This window comes from Phoenix dactylifera, unplaced genomic scaffold (genome assembly GCF_009389715.1).
Source record: "Phoenix dactylifera cultivar Barhee BC4 unplaced genomic scaffold, palm_55x_up_171113_PBpolish2nd_filt_p 001156F, whole genome shotgun sequence".
In the NCBI taxonomy this organism is placed as follows: domain Eukaryota; kingdom Viridiplantae; phylum Streptophyta; class Magnoliopsida; order Arecales; family Arecaceae; genus Phoenix; species Phoenix dactylifera.
Genome location: NW_024068495.1, coordinates 7,482 through 23,729, shown reverse-complemented (window position 1 = coordinate 23,729; position 16,248 = coordinate 7,482). Strand labels below are relative to the sequence as shown.

At 39.5% G+C, this 16,248-nt stretch overlaps 1 protein-coding gene across 7 annotated transcripts in view; it reads left to right on the top strand.

Moving 5' to 3' along the window:
- The window catches only part of LOC103717376 (probable ubiquitin-like-specific protease 2B), a 36,745-nt gene extending 22,488 nt beyond the window's left edge, over window positions 1-14,257 (top strand). For 2 of the 7 annotated variants that reach the window (XM_008805733.4, XM_008805732.4), the window contains exons 9-16: window positions 1,009-1,185; window positions 2,687-2,887; window positions 2,975-3,030; window positions 3,111-3,204; window positions 7,042-7,132; window positions 8,122-8,241; window positions 12,033-12,563; window positions 12,690-14,257. In XM_008805733.4, the coding sequence (XP_008803955.2) occupies window positions 1,009-1,185; window positions 2,687-2,887; window positions 2,975-3,030; window positions 3,111-3,204; window positions 7,042-7,132; window positions 8,122-8,241; window positions 12,033-12,563; window positions 12,690-13,505 (2,086 nt within the window). In that variant the 3' untranslated portion in view covers window positions 13,506-14,257. Of the gene's footprint in view, window positions 1-1,008; window positions 1,186-2,686; window positions 2,888-2,974; window positions 3,031-3,110; window positions 3,205-7,041; window positions 7,133-8,121; window positions 8,242-12,032; window positions 12,580-12,689 lie in introns of all 7 variants that reach the window. The other 5 variants (XM_026808543.2, XM_008805735.4, XM_008805734.4 and 2 more) reach the window with 5 other exon arrangements.
- Window positions 14,258-16,248: the final 1,991 nt, after the last annotated feature.

The following is a 16,248-nucleotide window of genomic DNA, read 5'->3' as shown; positions in this document are numbered from 1 at the left end:
GAAATGAGAGAGAGGGGGGGAGGGACGGAGAGGGACGAGGTTGGCCAGAGGAGGCCGACGAAGGGCCAGGGAGGGGCCCTCTCCCTCCCTCCTCCCTCTCCCATGCCCTCCCTCCCCTTCTCTTACTCTTTTCCTCTCTGCCATTCTCCCTCTCTCCCGCCCTTGCCGGTTTCTCGAACGGAGAGGTAGAACCGTGCCGGTTTGCCTGCCCTTGGTACGACACAATATGCCTTGAACCGGGCGGTTCGAGGTGATACGGCGAACCTTGCATGCACTTGAGAGAAAGAAGCTAATCTTATCGGTTGTCAAAACTTGAGCAACGATTGCATTTGTAGTTTTCAAGGACCATTTTAAGTAGACTCATATTTGCCTTCAAAATCTTCCTTAAAGTAGTAAGACCATAAAAAAATTAATTTGAGTAAAACCTACTCGAAATCAGAAATCCCTCTGCTAGGGCAATCCCATGCTAGGATTTTGCATTAGATGGATCCCTAGCACATTCAAATATGGTAAGCCTTACCAGTGTGTACCGAGCATACCGTACTGTGCCGAAACCGAACCAATACATGATACAAGAATACCGAGTATATATATGCTGAACTAACCCTTGTACTCGGTATACTGACATTATAGCAGGATGATACCAGTATGGGGTTTGCTATTGAGGTTGTGAAGATTGCATTCAACCTTGGATGGGTCTTCAAGTCCACTTTTGACTTGTTGGATACGCTAGGTAGTTCTAGATATGCTTGATTTTGAGTTTGTGGCATTGAACTTCTTTTGCTAAAGTAAATTCTACTTCATGATTGTGGATTGATTTTGATTTATTAACTGAATGTGGGAACTGGGTTTACATAACCATCTGTTTAGTTGCAAAATAATGTTATCTGGAGCATAGAAATTTGCTAACTTTTTATACTTACTTTTTCAATTTTAGTTTGCCTTGACACTTCAACTACTTGTTTATCTTTTTTTAATGCATTTATTTTTTTCCTGTAATACTACTAGAAATTATGGTTTTTTTGCTCACAAAAAGAATTATGGACTTCTCAGAATTGTGGAGCCCTTTGAAGATGTTATCTACCCTAAAGGAGATCCTGATGCTGTCTCTATAAGTAAAAGAGACATTGAGCTGTTACAACCAGAAACTTTTGTCAATGACACAATTATTGACTTTTATATCAAGTAAGAGAAGTTAAATGCTTCTGCTTGATTTTTGAGTTGCAAATTCAAGTTTTATATGTTTCTGTACCAAGGAATGGTCTTCATTGTATAACATGCAATTGAAGCATGAGTAGTTATTCATTGCCTTGTCAATTTGATCTATTTTGTTTGGATGTCTTTGATTTTTCTGATGCTTGGCGTATAATATACACTCACACATGCACACAGGCACTTTGATGGTTGGTATGCAGAAAGCTTTCTAGACACACATCTCTATAGAGCTCCACGTTTGCATCATGTTTGCTCCTCAGAAACGTGAAGTCCACCAATGCTTGAATCGTGGCTGTGAGGCCATGCACAAACAGATGGGAACTCTTCATCTGGAAGTTTTCTTTCAGCGTTCTACATTGATGTAACTATGAGATTAATAGGCATGTATGGTTAAAGAACATAGAAGCCACCTTTACTCATTTAATTGAATATTGTTGTTAAGTTATAGCCTCTACCAAATGCTTGAACCAGCTGACCTCCACTTCATAGGATAGGTTATGCTAATGATATAAGTAATTCTCAACAAGGACATACAAGGGGAAGCAGGATTAACCACAGTTAAATCGATGTACTTGACATTGAGATTGTTTATGTAGACAAACAATCATTTCATGGTATCATATGAATTTGAGTTTCGGAAGTTCCATAGTCATAATTATTTTTGGAGATAGGTATCCCAAGGGGATAAATCATGTCATTAAAATCTGGAGTGCCATTGGGGAGGTTTTCAAAGTAATAAATTTTCCGGTAGTCTTTACTAATTTGAAGCTTTTCAATAACTAAGTCTCAATCATGATGTTTAATGTTAGCATGGCCACCATATACAAGAAAAGTAGCCAGTTGACATGGAGAAAACCTTCTTACATCTTTTCCTATATATGGTTATGACAATGTTGCCTTTGTGTATTTCACTTTTGAAATCCTTTACCATTTCAATCATCCATTCAGATTAGTTTAATGTAATTGCTGTATACTTGTTTTTTATTTATGACATTGATATATGACACCAAGATCAACCAGAATGCCTAGTTCGATGTCAAGGATAATCTTTCCTACTTGAAGTAAAGTGCCTATCTGCATGGACCAGCATACACTGTGCTTGTTCCTTACCTGTATGCAGCACAGCTAAGCACGAGACCTTTGGCTAGTGCATCTGTTCCTGTTTGTGTCCTACGTAGTAGTGCTTACGAAGCTCTAGCCTGGATCTGGGGCGTGACACTCATCTGCAAACATCTTCTTCCATTACCAAAAGGTCGAAAAAAAGGAAGCTAGAAGGATGTGAAGTAACTAGTATGGTTGTTGTTGTTGTTATTGCTATCATCATTATTATTACCTTTTTTATATCAGCCTTCTTTCATATTTGGACTAAACTGCATCCTTTCTGATTAATATGGATATTCTTTTATTACCTCTGTATATATGGAACTTCATATTGAAATCGAGATTTTTTTGTGGTGGTACTTGATTGTAGATATTTGAAGAACAAGATTGAACCTAATGAGAAGCATAGGTTCCATTTCTTCAACAGTTTTTTCTTCCGTAAACTAGCGGACATGGACAAGGATCCAGGCAGTGCTTCGGAAGGCAGAGCAGCTTTCCTTCGTGTTCGTAAATGGACACGGAAAGTAAATATATTTGAGAAGGATTACATTTTCATACCAGTTAACTTCAAGTAAGAATACTATTCTCAAATATTTTGGATAATTTTGAAGAAATTAACCTTCAAAAGCTAAATTGAATTTATGACCTCAAACTACAGTTTGCACTGGAGTTTGCTTGTTATTTGTCATCCTGGAGAAGCAGCAACTTTAAAAGGTAAGATTTTTCTGTGTGAAACTCTTACACTTTATTCCACAAGTTTTATTTTGCACTCATGATTTATTGTTTTCTTCCAGATGATGACATAAAGGAGTCTTCTAAAGTGCCCTGTATATTGCATATGGATTCCATTAAGGGCAGTCATAGTGGTCTCAAGAATATTATTCAAAGGTTTGTTTATCTATTTTAAACCTGAATATAATCCACCTTATTGACCTCTTCTAATATGTCCGCTTACATGTGTGAAAATCCTTCCTTGCGTCATAGTTTTTAAGGTATTATGTCGTTCCTGTTCCAGCCAAGGATAGACATGTTACTGTACATATTCTATCATATTGTATGGAGCGAGAAAGGCCAGGGTCAAGCACTATTTGGTATTCCAACAGAATTCAATGTATACTATCCATGAAATAAATGTGCTCTTTTACCTTTAAAAAATAATTTAAGTACACAACATCCATGATTGTCGAGAGCCTATAATGAATCTTCTGCATGTTTCATGCAATTGCAGTCTTATGTAGTCGCTGATTGCTTTTTCATCTTGATTTTTGTTGTTCATCTGTGATAGTTTATTTAATGAAGTTTTTATTGTTCTATTTGGCATTCCCTCTTCTGAATGATAGCTTGGAATATTTGCCCCAAGTATATTGATTTTGCATTATTGTATTGTTATAGCTTTATGAGGCAGTAATACAGTTTGGCCCTTATATAAGCTACAAATTTGCTGGAGTCCCTCAAACCGTATTGAGATTCATATATTTGTGCCTGCTCTAGTTCATGTGGTAAGTGGGTCTGTCCATATAGATGCACGACTGATGCTGGGGTGGAAAAGGTGGAGTGTTGACTTTATGTTGATAACCAGTGAAAACAAGTAGTTCATAGTATGTTATATGTGTAAGTAAGCTTCCTATATGAATTACTTATCTTACTCGTGCCTTCATGCATGCTAAATTTCATCAGAATTTGTCTGAATTATGGACATTGAATTTTTTTTTGCATTTTATGTATGGGCCAAAAGATAGCAAGGTTTTAAATTTCGGCCAAAATCAATTCGTTTCAGCTTAACCTGAACTGAAATTGATTCTCGCTTCCATGTTTTGATTAGTTTTGGTGGTTTTGGTTGGTTAATTTCTGCCAAAACTGGGCAGTTTCAGTCAGTTCTGCTGAAACTCCCTGGTTTCGGTGGGTTTGGTCGTCCAAAAGAACCCTCATTATGATGCTCTGTAGATAGTAAAGATTAATGCGAACAAATCGATACAACACAGTTCAGAAAATAACTACTTATGTGAAATAGATGTAAGATTCAACGAATGCATGCATTTGACTTGATAGAGTCTTAACCTCAAAAATACGAGAAATAATGAAGAAAATTCAATATATCTTCAGTTCTACTAAATATGAAACATAATGAATTTTTAAACAACTGATGCTCAAGAAATTAATGTATGCATGCTTGCATGCAAGGTTTTAAGTCCCAGCGGGAGGGGGGCTCTTCTGTTCCTATGAGAAAATAGGACCGGGACAGTGTTGGGACTTTGAAACCCATCTATGTTGAGGAGGAAGAAGAGAAAAGGAAGGAAAGATGAGGAAATGAAAAGTGAAAGGAAAGAAGGAAAAAAAAAGGAAAGAAAGGCAGGGAGGAGAAAAGGAATGAAAGGAAAGAAAGAAGGAAGAAAGGAAAGAAAAAGAAGAAAAAGGAAAGAAAAGGAGGGGAAAAAGGGGGGAGAGAAGGAAGAAAGGAAAGTAGAAAAAGAAAGAAAAGAAAGAAAAGACAAGGAAAGAAGAAGGGGAGAGAGATGGATAATATCTATGGGACTCTCGATCGGGGCTGCTGCCGGTATGAGGCGAGACAATGGGGTGTCCTGTTCCATGGAGAAACTGGGACACCCCTGTCCCACGAGATCTAAAATCTTGCGTGCATATATACCACATACATATGTATATTCAGCATAACAAATATTAGCATGCTTAATTTCACTCGCATGTAATTTAACTTCAGTCTTAAATTACATAAACTATAACCTGTATAATGAAGCACTTTAAAATATTGTAGAAAAAAGGATGTTCAAATGCATGAGGCTCTCGCCATTGCAAGGTGTGGAAGGGTCAAGCATACTCTGCTTTACCCCCATGTGCAGACAGACTGTTTCTGTATTTGGAACCCGTGACATGTAGGTCATAATGAATCAACCTTACCATTATGCCAACACCTACCCCTGGCTTCAAATATTGTATAATAACTTTCTAATGCTCTTTTGTTGATCTTATTATTTTTATTCTTTTTTTTTTTTTGGAAAGATCAAAATCTTGAAACATGGACTAGAACTTTTGAAATTATTTAAGCCAAAACTCTACCCAAGGTATTAAAACCAAAACTGCAATTGAGTTTTAAAACCTTTAAGGATAGGTACTTCTATAGCTGCAAGAGGAACATAGGTATAATAAAGAAGATATGCGTCAACATATTTTAGTATCTGTGCCTACTTGGATATTGCTAGGATCTGTGAATGTGTCTATTTTGTTGGAAGCTGCTGTGCCATAATCTTTAATGTGCCTATTTTGTTGGAAGTTGTCATGCTAGAATCGTTGAATGTGATATGAAATAAACGAGTATAGATTTGACCTTTAAAGTTGCTCGTATGATGTTTATATGGTGTCTATGAGGTTTGACCTTATGGACTCGAATGGTTGGGATGGGTTTGGTGGATCCTAGGGTCAGCGGAACCGTCCTGAACCAGAGGATTCCGGTCGTTCCGAGCTGTACCGGCGGCTCACTAGTACAGTTTCGGCAACGGAAAGAAAAACCATTGCCGGAGCTGGAGGAGAAGAAAAGAGAGCGAGTGGGGGAGAGAGGGGGAGGGAGAGGGAGAGAGGCTGACAGAAGGTGGCGGAGCGCCCTCCACCGGCCTCCGCCATCGTCCACCGTCCACCGGTCTCCTCTCTCCTCCCTCTCTCCCCCTTCTCTCTCTCTTTTTCTCTCTCTCATAATCTATGTGCCCTCTCCTCTATTGGTACAAGCTCGGAACGGCACGATGCAGGCCCGTATTGACTCGAGCCGCCGAAAAACCGGTACGGGGCCCTGTACCAGTTCTGCCAACCTTGGTGGGCCCTGCTGGTTGGTTGGGCGTCATGGGTTATAGTAATGATTGATCGGGATGTCTGAGGTTTGTGTGTATTGGTTTTTTGGTTTGAGGTGTTGGATTCGCAAGCATGGGTTTTTAGGCTTTTGAAGAATATGATTGTCTACAGATAGGTGAGGTTATATTGTTAAAGGGTAAATTAGGTTTTGAGTAAAGAGGGTAGTATTGGTTTTTGGACAATTATTAATTGAATGGGATGCTTGTGGGATTTACTCATTGGGGAATGTTATAGTTTCAGCAATCAATTGAGCACAAGCTATTCAGGCTTGGGTAAGGTCAAATGGTGCTAGAATGGTTTCTAATTAGTTTTAGGTAAATCAAAGAGGGGTCCCTAAATGACTTGGCCATAGGAGGCCTTATCATGGCTCAAAAACTGTTTAATCTACAGATGTATTTAACATTATACATACAATAGAAAGTAATTTCCCATCTCACGTCTGGTGGTGGATGTCATTAATTTTAGTTTTTGGTCAAATTACATGATGCAATGCACATGACAAATGTCAGTCCTCAAAAACTTGTGGAACTTAACCACAATAGTCATTTTGAATGAAATATCCATCTATTAAAGAGTTCCAGCACTGACACATATATAACTGAAATATTTAAACTTTTTGAAGGTCATTTTGACCTTTGATGCATTATGTAGAGTTGCTTACACTAAACTTTCTGAAAGGCTTTGAAGGACTTGGAATGTTCTTTGCCTTGGTAGAACTGTTGTTTGGAGGACATATTTTCTTTGTATTTGACCCTGGTATGAAAGTCTTTATTTTCTTTCACCCTGGACTTGATATCCAGCAATATTATTAAAAATTTTGCTTTAATGAGTGTGATTTCTTAGTTACTTGTCTTTTTCGGAGATTGGCAGTTACCTATGGGAGGAATGGAAGGAAAGACATCCAGAAGCATCTGAAGATAATTCATCAAAGTTCTCAAATTTAAGATATGTCTCACTTGAGGTTCGTTTCCCTGGTTCAATGACAGCTTAGTTGAACTTGAAAAAACTTTTATTATTAATTGTACCAGATTATGCGCAATCCACTTTTTGCTACCAATGTCAAGTTACTGATTATTGAAATTAGAAACTTGTGTGTGCCCTTGGGTATGAATGAATGCTTTACTTGTTTGTTGGCATATTTATGAAGTGTGTAGCCTATAGGTGTTAGCGAGCATACTTCTTGGAGGTTCATCATCCATGGCATATTTAACTTGTGATAATGTTTATCTTGTTTAAAATATTTTAGTGTCAGAATTGTTAGGCATTTGTTAGTCTGAAGAGGATAAGAGGGGGGAAGGGGGTTCTATGTTTATTTAAATATATCAGCATGTTAGATAATTTAAAGAGGAAAATCTCTCCATGGCTATCCTTTGATAGACATTTTATATTTGAAGGAGCATTATATTTTGGTTGGATCTACTCAATTCTTTTGGATGATGCATGGGTCCACTAAGCCAGTCGGGATGTAAATATGGTAAGCTTGTTTAGGTTAAGGCTCTGCTGTGTACTGGCATGGTTCAATAATTTCAGTTTCAGATTTCATTTTGGTGAATTTAGGTCTGAAATGCGATAAGCTTTTTTAGGTTAAGGTATTTTTTTTGTGGTTATAAAATTATATTTCACCATGACATTTGACAACTAGGTCACTCCTCTGCCTGACAGATTCTCAAAGTCAATATTGTTCAATATTGTCTTTTTTCCTTATTTTAATGGAATTTATGCCGATAATGCTAACCTACTTCCACCATATTTGATCAAAACTTATGTTTTTGTTATCCTTGCTTATGAATCTTATATTTCCAAGGCATTGATCTTCTTCTATACGTCCCTCTTAGCTTTATGGCTCATGCAATTCTTGGTTGAGTCACTATGTTGGGAGAACTTTAACCATTATGTCCTGTTTTGTGTTTTAATAGTCGCTTATTTCTCACTTGTTACTTTTTGTTTCAGTTGCCACAACAGGAGAATTCATTTGATTGCGGCCTTTTCTTACTTCATTTTGTGGAATTGTTTCTGGAAGAAGCTCCAGCAAATTTCAGCCCTTTCAAAATCACAAAGTTTTCCAGTTTTGTGAGTCTTTTTTCTCTATGTAATCTTTCACAATTATTTGCCTAAAAATTGGAAGGAACTACAAGAAAGACCTGTATTGTTTCACTAGTGAGTTATGAAATTATCCCTTTGCACTTTCTTAATATCTATACTTATTTATCACATTCTTACTAAATTTACTTGGCCTGCCATACTTCATATATTAGTGTCCACGCGGTTCATGATCATTTGAAAATGTCATGCTTTTCTTAAACTTATCACATGGTAGTTGCACGAGTATGATGTAAAATCAGCAGAAGAGTTCTAAAGAAATTGAACTTCATAAGAAATTATAAATATTCTATGCCATTCAACATAACCAGAATCTTGTAAATGATGGATTGATCGATCATGTGGATACTTCTGACTCTGTTACTGCCCACTGCTAAACAAATTGTTTGAAGAGTCTTTTTAAAAAAATTCAGATTTTAATGGATTTGTTCAAGTCCCATGGAATACTAAATTTATCATCCTTAGTATTGTCTGGTCTTCTTTGCAAGTGGTGCCGAGAATACATGTTTAATTTTCATTCAATTGAAATATCATTTTAAAACTATTTCATATATCCCATTTTCTTATGTATTCCTACTTGCCTAATTCTGTCAATGGATTTTTTGTTATAAGAAATGGAAGCTCTCAGGCAGCTAAAATCAACATTTCTTTCTTAACCACGACGTGGAAACTAACATTCATTCTTCCTTTGATGGCGAGGGTGGTCCTTTTGGCTTTTCTAGTATTGTAAGAACTAGGATCTGTCACTTGCCCTGCATGTGCTTTTGCTTGAAAGAATAATTCTGGATGTCTCACCTGTCTTCTGCATGTAAAGGAAGCCGTGCTTATTATTGCCTTATTTTCCACTTTTCTGGTAGATTGTCAGAGTCCAACATTCTTGGTGACTCTAAATGGAAAGGCCACAGAGTCCAGCATGCATGCTTGATTCATGGCTTTCCAACTATACAGGAAGATAATTTAAGCATGAAGAAAATGATTTATTGATCCATTTCCCCAAAAGGCTGGTAAATTGAAGTATATAGAGATGCAGGCAGAGAACCCACTCAAATTAAAGAAAAAACTACTCCTCTAACCTCGCTCGGGAAAACCTCGCTCGGGACTACAACCAAACCGGTATCGAATATCGTCCCCGCCCCCGGAGATGGCATTCAATACCTGTAACCCAGTAACCGAGGAAGCCGGCTGAAGCCGGGGTTCTCAAACGGCGAAGCCTTAGGGCGTGGGGTCCTCTCAAACGGCGAGGCCTTGTTTACTCCCTCCCTCAAGGTCGGTCGAGTTGGCACAGGGGTAAAAGAAGACAAAGAGTCCAAGACGAAAGCATTTATAGAATAGAGCGAAAAAGGGCTTTCGAGTGAGCTTGGGGGATTCGATCGAGGTCAAGGATTGGTCTATGCAAATGGTAGTTGCTCATTTTTCTCCACCCATTTTATAAAAATGATCTTCCGATGGATAAGGGAGATCTGGGGCTGTTTATGCAGGAGTTTTTTCTTTAGCTCTAGTTCTAACCAAATGCAAAAGTCTCACGAAAAAGCAAGTTGTTTGAGCTGCAGTCTCAGGGCCGGCCCGGGCCCTAGGCGACCGAGGCGGTCGCCTAAGGCCCCGGGCCAATGGAAGGCCCCCAGGAGGCTGACCAAAAGGAAGGAAAGGCCCCATATAAAACGGGATCTGGAGCTGGCTACGAGTCTTCCCCCTTGATGGAAGGGAGGTGGAGAGTTTCCTGGCCTGCAGAGGGGCAATTTGGGAAGTTGGGGACAGTAGTTTTGTTTTGGGTGGGGAGAGAGAGGAGGGATTTGGTTGGCTTGATAGACGCCAGAAGCCACTCTTATCTTTCATCCCTTCTCTTTTTTGGTTTTGGTCTTGGTTTTCCTTCCCTCACATTACTCCTGATCCAGCTGGGCCATCCGGAAGAAAGATAGGGGGATTGGAGATGGACTTCTTGGAGGGTGGAGATTCTTTTAGCTTTCTCCTCTCGGTTTCTCTCCCCTCTTGGGTGGTAGAGAGAGAAAAGGAGGGAGAGGGTTGAATGGCTGCTGTGCTGTGATGTTGCAGTTGCTGCTTGGGTACTCACTTGAAGGGGAGATGGTGGGATGGGACTTTTATTAATTAGATGGAGTGAATTTCCCATAATGACCCTACTTTCTCTTATAGAGAGGTTCCTTTATGGACAAATTCTTTTCTCTACCTTGACCATGAACTGCCATGGGATGACCTTTTCATGGTAAACAGTATTGCCAAGCATTATCTCAGTTATTTAATCAGTTTCATGGCCCTTCATTTAGAGTAATTACTTTTATGTGCTTCCATTCAAGAATTATATTAAATTGAAAAGGCTTCTTGTCTATCTTTGTTGGATTCATGTATCTTTGTTGAAATAGTGTACTTGATAGCTATCTATTTTTATTTATTTTTTTAAGTATTTTATATTTATTAAAAAAATTATTATTAAAATTATTATTTTTAAAAAAAGAAGCCTCGTTCATTGGTTTCGCCTTAGGCCCCAGAATGTATTGAGCCGCCCTTGTGCAGTCTAAAAGCAATTTTTTAAGGATTTAACTAAAAATCTGCAGTCTAATCATAAGTAGGTAATTTGAATAAACATGTTTGAGCTGTCTAGAAAGCTGATAGTGCAGCATGAACGGTGTTAATAGGCCTGTCGTTGGATCAGATCTACCTTAATTGCCTCGAACCTGATCCAATAGTCTGTATCCCATAAGGAGTTTCTGATGCAATAATTTGTAATGTCGAATTCAATTTATCAGTCCACTTACAAACATAATTTAAACAGTGTGATCCAATCTGTTGATGATCCGATCTTATATATATATATCTGTATGCATTTATGTTCTTATCTTTCTCTCTCTCTGTGTGGGTGTGTGTGTGTATATCAACCACCTTGTTTGCTGAAATTTGGCTAATCACTGGCCCCGGGTTCCTTCCTGATGTTGTTGCTGCGGTGCTAATGTATCAGCCAAAGCTCAGTTTAGAAGAAAAGAATCCTTACCTACCTACTTGCATTTTTACCAGATTGGATCAGATTGTCACATTGGATAGCAAATATTATTGGATTCTGATTTGAGCTAGAACTTCAATGATACAAGGGGTTATTTAGTTTTTATTCTGTCCCGATAGATCTTTATTAGAAGTGGACCCAATATTCATGGAACAGCTCTTCATAACTATGCATGTGGCGCACAGCACATCCTATTGGGCTAATGGTGGAAGATTGTTACACTCAGAATAGCTGAAGGCATCAGTACTTGCGTAGAAAGCCTTCAAATTTCTTCGTAGTTCTGTTTGTCATATTTCTCGCTTATAGAAAAAGCATAGCATGTATCCCTTTTTTTGGGAAATAAGAAAAGTGTTTTTGCATGTTCCAGTTAGCAAACACCAGTTGTGCGCGCGCACAGTTTCTGCAGGGGGTGAAAGAGTACAAGTACAGAATTCATGCATGGCACATACTCTTGCATATATACACATAAATACATAGACACACACAACACATACATACATACCTACATACGTATATATCTACAGATATACATACATACATGTATGTATGTATCCTTTGTATGTGTAGCTATCCCTTCTTTGGCATATGTGGATGCTTATTACATTGTTCCTGTGCCACTAAGAACCAACCTCCCCATTGGAAAAGTCTTCCATTTTCACCCGAAGTTCCAAATAGCTCTAGATCATTCTGAAATTATTTTATTGTGCCTCTCTATGTTTCTCTTAACATGATGTTGGGTTTTTTTTTTCAGCTTGGTGCTGATTGGTTTTCGCCCGTTGAGGCTTATCTTAAGCGTTTTATCATTTGGAAGCTGATATATGATCTTCTCAAGGTCCCCTCTCAAAAAGTTATGCCAACAACATGTACCAATGGACATTTCTCTGGGTTTCCTGAAATTGAGGCTGATCCCGTCATAGAATTTCTTCCTGTGCAATGCCATCCAGCCAAGCCAGCAGTTGGTGATTCAATAACTCCTGCTACTGACAGAGGAAATGAAAATGATGTTGAGCAAGTACGAGCAGTAGAATTTCTTCCCCAGCCGTGCAGTCCGGCTAAGCCAGTACTTTCTTATTCATGCGGACCTGCTTCTGACAGAGTAATTCAAATTGAACTGTCAAATACATCTTCTGATGTCACTCAATGTGATAAAAATGTGGGACTGGTTGTGCGAGAACTTCTTGGACCAGGAGCAACTGCAGGGTTTTATCCTGAGGTCCCAGAAAATGCTTGTCAACAGGATGAACCGTTTGAGAAACTTGCATCTACAGCATGTCGGGTAGTGGTATTCTTCCTCCATGGTGACTAGTTTCACTTACAGCAATATTTATATACCCGTTTGATGCATGATTTCTTTCATTACATCCATTACTCATTATCAGTGGAGTAACATGGTATCTTTGTGGATTAGGAACATGTGGATAAGAGTCTGCATTTTGTTTCCTCAAGCCTAGACAACGATGCTTGCCAACCACCAGGTGGAATCTCCAATTCCCAGATTTGTTCGACTTCGTATTCCCCTGAGGTTGTGGGAGTGCATGATACATTACAGAGCTCTATGCAAGAAAAGGAAGCAAATGTTACATCACTTGAGTCTTTTAACATGGACCAAACAGTTTCTGATTGGAACCATGAAGCAGGAGAACCAGAGTCTGTCTCGCCCAAGAACAAAGGATATGTTCCAGATAGCCCTTCTCTTTCTTCTGAGAAGCAACTGGATGGTTTTGTCGAGGATTCTCAGAAAACAGATACTGTTAATGTGAAGAATGAGGATCATCAAAATTCCCAGGTAATTGATTCCATGGAGGATGGTGGGGATGGTGGAGATTGTAAGGAAGTTAAAAAATCTGAGGCCAGGGTTGGGGATAGTATAACTGAAGCAGAGGATGGAGATTGTGATAATTGCCAGAAACAGGATGCTACAAGGGCAGATGGGGAAGAGGGCCAAAACAATGCTGTTACTGAAGCAGATGGCATGGATGGTGATTGCGAGAATGTTGTTACCACTGAAGCAGAGAGTGGGTTATGCGGTGGTCCTTGCGAAGAGAATCTTCCTCCCATGTACTGTCAAGATATCGTAATAGCTGATGATGAGAGTTCATTAGATGACGACGATGATGAGAAGCTAACTGCAAAGAGATTAGAACAGCAACCTTGCAAACGTCAGAAGGTTATGCTCCCTGAAGGCAGAAGGCGCACCCGAAGCTTCACAAGAGACTGCCCTTGAATGGCTCTCCGATAATTGGTCATTTTTGCTTGATTAATGCACCTTGTAAATTTTTCTGTGACATACTAGCTGTCTGTATACGGTCAGATAGGATATGGGGTGTTTATAGGGGTGTCTTTCGGTATCTCCCCTCTTTACCTGCATTGGTGATTTTGTTAGCTAGCTGCATCATTAAATAACCAATTGAGGTGTCCTTGCCTTTCACAATGAATTATTCTCCTATAGTCACTGTTTAGCAATTCTTGTGCTCTTCACGAGACATTGTGTCAAGAGTAGGGGAACATACAGAGCAGCTATTAATTCAAGCATATTATGGGTTGAGTTGATAGCATCTAGGCTGCAGCCTCATGCATTTGGTCGATACTTGAAACTGAGCCCCTCCTTAAGGCCTTTTGAGAAAATAGCAATTCTGGCTTCAAAGTCTTCCTTTCTAACCGTGGAAGTGTGGAACTTTCAATTGAGCTCTTTTTATTTGATTCATGGTCTGATCGGTGAATCTGTTAAAAAAGATGCATCCTCTCACAAAAGAGCAAGATGGTTGTGTATTTTTGGCTTGTCGCAGCTTCCATGAGCTCGCATGGGTACACTACATTATTAGACTCGTTTCCGCGTGGCCAAATGAAGCTCTGATAAACTGTGCACCTAATTGTTCAATTTCTTGAGTGTTGCTCATGTGATTGGGAATTATTGATGTTGTTTCCAAACTGATGGGATATTTAAAAAATCATGTTGTTATGATCTAGTTAAGTCTAGTATTGGAAATTATGTACTATTGTATGGTTGGTAAATTGAAATTCAAGACATTGTTTACAAAAAAAAAAAAGAAACACTTGTGGCACGGAATCAGAGAATTACCTGTTGATTTTCTCCGATTGACACCTATGGCTATGCTATCTTCTCTCTGCTTGGGGTGGTCGTATCTCATTTTTGATAAAATTTATGTAAATAGATAATAAATATTAGAAGGATTCAAAATTTTGATCTTTCGGTTAATAGCCATTTGGAGAATGGAAGATTCATTGGATAAGGAGAGGCGCATATTTAAGAGAATTAGTATTATATGGTAGAATATTTTTGTCAAACATAGCACATTGAAAATTTTGGCTTTCTTGCAGTGATTTTTTAATAATTTTTTTTTTTTGATAAGATATTATTATAGTTATGAAGGACTTGCATGATATTTGTAACTTAATAATGGGTGTCTAAAGGATTACTTTATTTGCTCATTTTTTATTATAGAAATAATGATTGTAGTCGATATAATTTTAAATATTCATCATTGAACATATTTAATTATCTATGTAAATTTAAATTTATTATTTTATTTTTTGAAAATTAACTGTTTCAATTAATGGCTATAATGGTCCTTACGACATCTATTTTCCAAAGAGTTTAGTGGGCGCTAATTGGGTCAGATAACATCCATTATAACATGTCATATGGTGGTTTTTTAATGTTTTCCCCCCAGCATCATTGAAACTTAGGGTCAGCTACGCTCATGCGAGTCTTAATGCACAAATTAGGGATCAAGCTTATGGTTCCAGGATTTATGCACAAATTGGGCCAAATTAACTAAACCCACAAATCAAATTCGACTGCAAGTTAACAAGTTGGGCTTCACGGACGGCCCACAGCGGCCCATTGACTAATGATCCAACAGGCCCAGCATGTTACGATGATCAAGGAAATATTGGACTTCCCGGAAAAAGAAAAGACGAGAGTTGGGCTTTCCTAGGCCTTAATGGCGTGGCCAAGATTCTCGTAAAATTTAAATTAAATGCGCAGCTATTTTTCTTGTCATGATTAGGAAAGGTTTCTAACGTTAATTACTAGTTCTCTTTCCGAGCAGAACTAGGACTAATCTCTCTTCTCACCCTCTACATACATATCAGACCGGCCTCGAGGCCTTTCTCCCCATCAATCTCTCTTGATTTCCTTCATCTCAGTTCTGCCTCCCTTTCGTTGTTCCCGTTCGTTCTTCCACCATGCAAGAAGCAAGAAAGCGTCCAAAGATGATGAAATCCAAGGGGAAGAAGGCCGATGAAACCCATCTCCCACGCATGACTCCTGCATGGGTGCTGGAGTTGGCGCAGAAGGGAAAGGGCACGGAGCCATGCTTCATCATGGCCAAGACCCTGGCCAAGACCGACCTCCGCGCCGGGCAGAACCGCCTCCTCATCCCCGCCGCCTCCGTGAAAGCCCACCTCATCCCTTTCCTCTCCGACGAGGAGAGGGCCGCCGCCAACCTTCTCGATCGCGAGCGGAAGCGCAAGAGGCCGAGCACCGAAGACGGAGACCTCGAAGGACGCAAGACCAAGAAGATGAAGCTGGCCGAGTCCGGCGGGGGCGTTCTTCAAGAACCAGGCGAAGGAGAGGCCTCCGAGGACAAGAAGAACGAGAAGACGAGCAAGAAGAAGAAGAAGAAGGAGGCAGGGAGGAAGCACGGCGGGCTGCATGTGCCGGTGTACGTGGGAGCCAACAAGTGGAAGGCGTACGTGATCATGACCCGTTGGGACTCCACCAACGGCACCGTCCTCAAGGGCGCCGAGTACTCGACGCATCTGGCTAGGTGGAGCGGCGTCAAGGTGGGCGACAAGGTGGAGTTGTGGGGTTTTCGGGAAGGAGAGATGGGGGAGGCCGTGCTTCGTTCTCCACAGGATTACGGAGGGATTAACCGAGTGAATTCAGGGTGGAGGAGTTTGGGTTTGATCTCAGGGGAGCAGAGCTGCAGAGGGATTCTTGA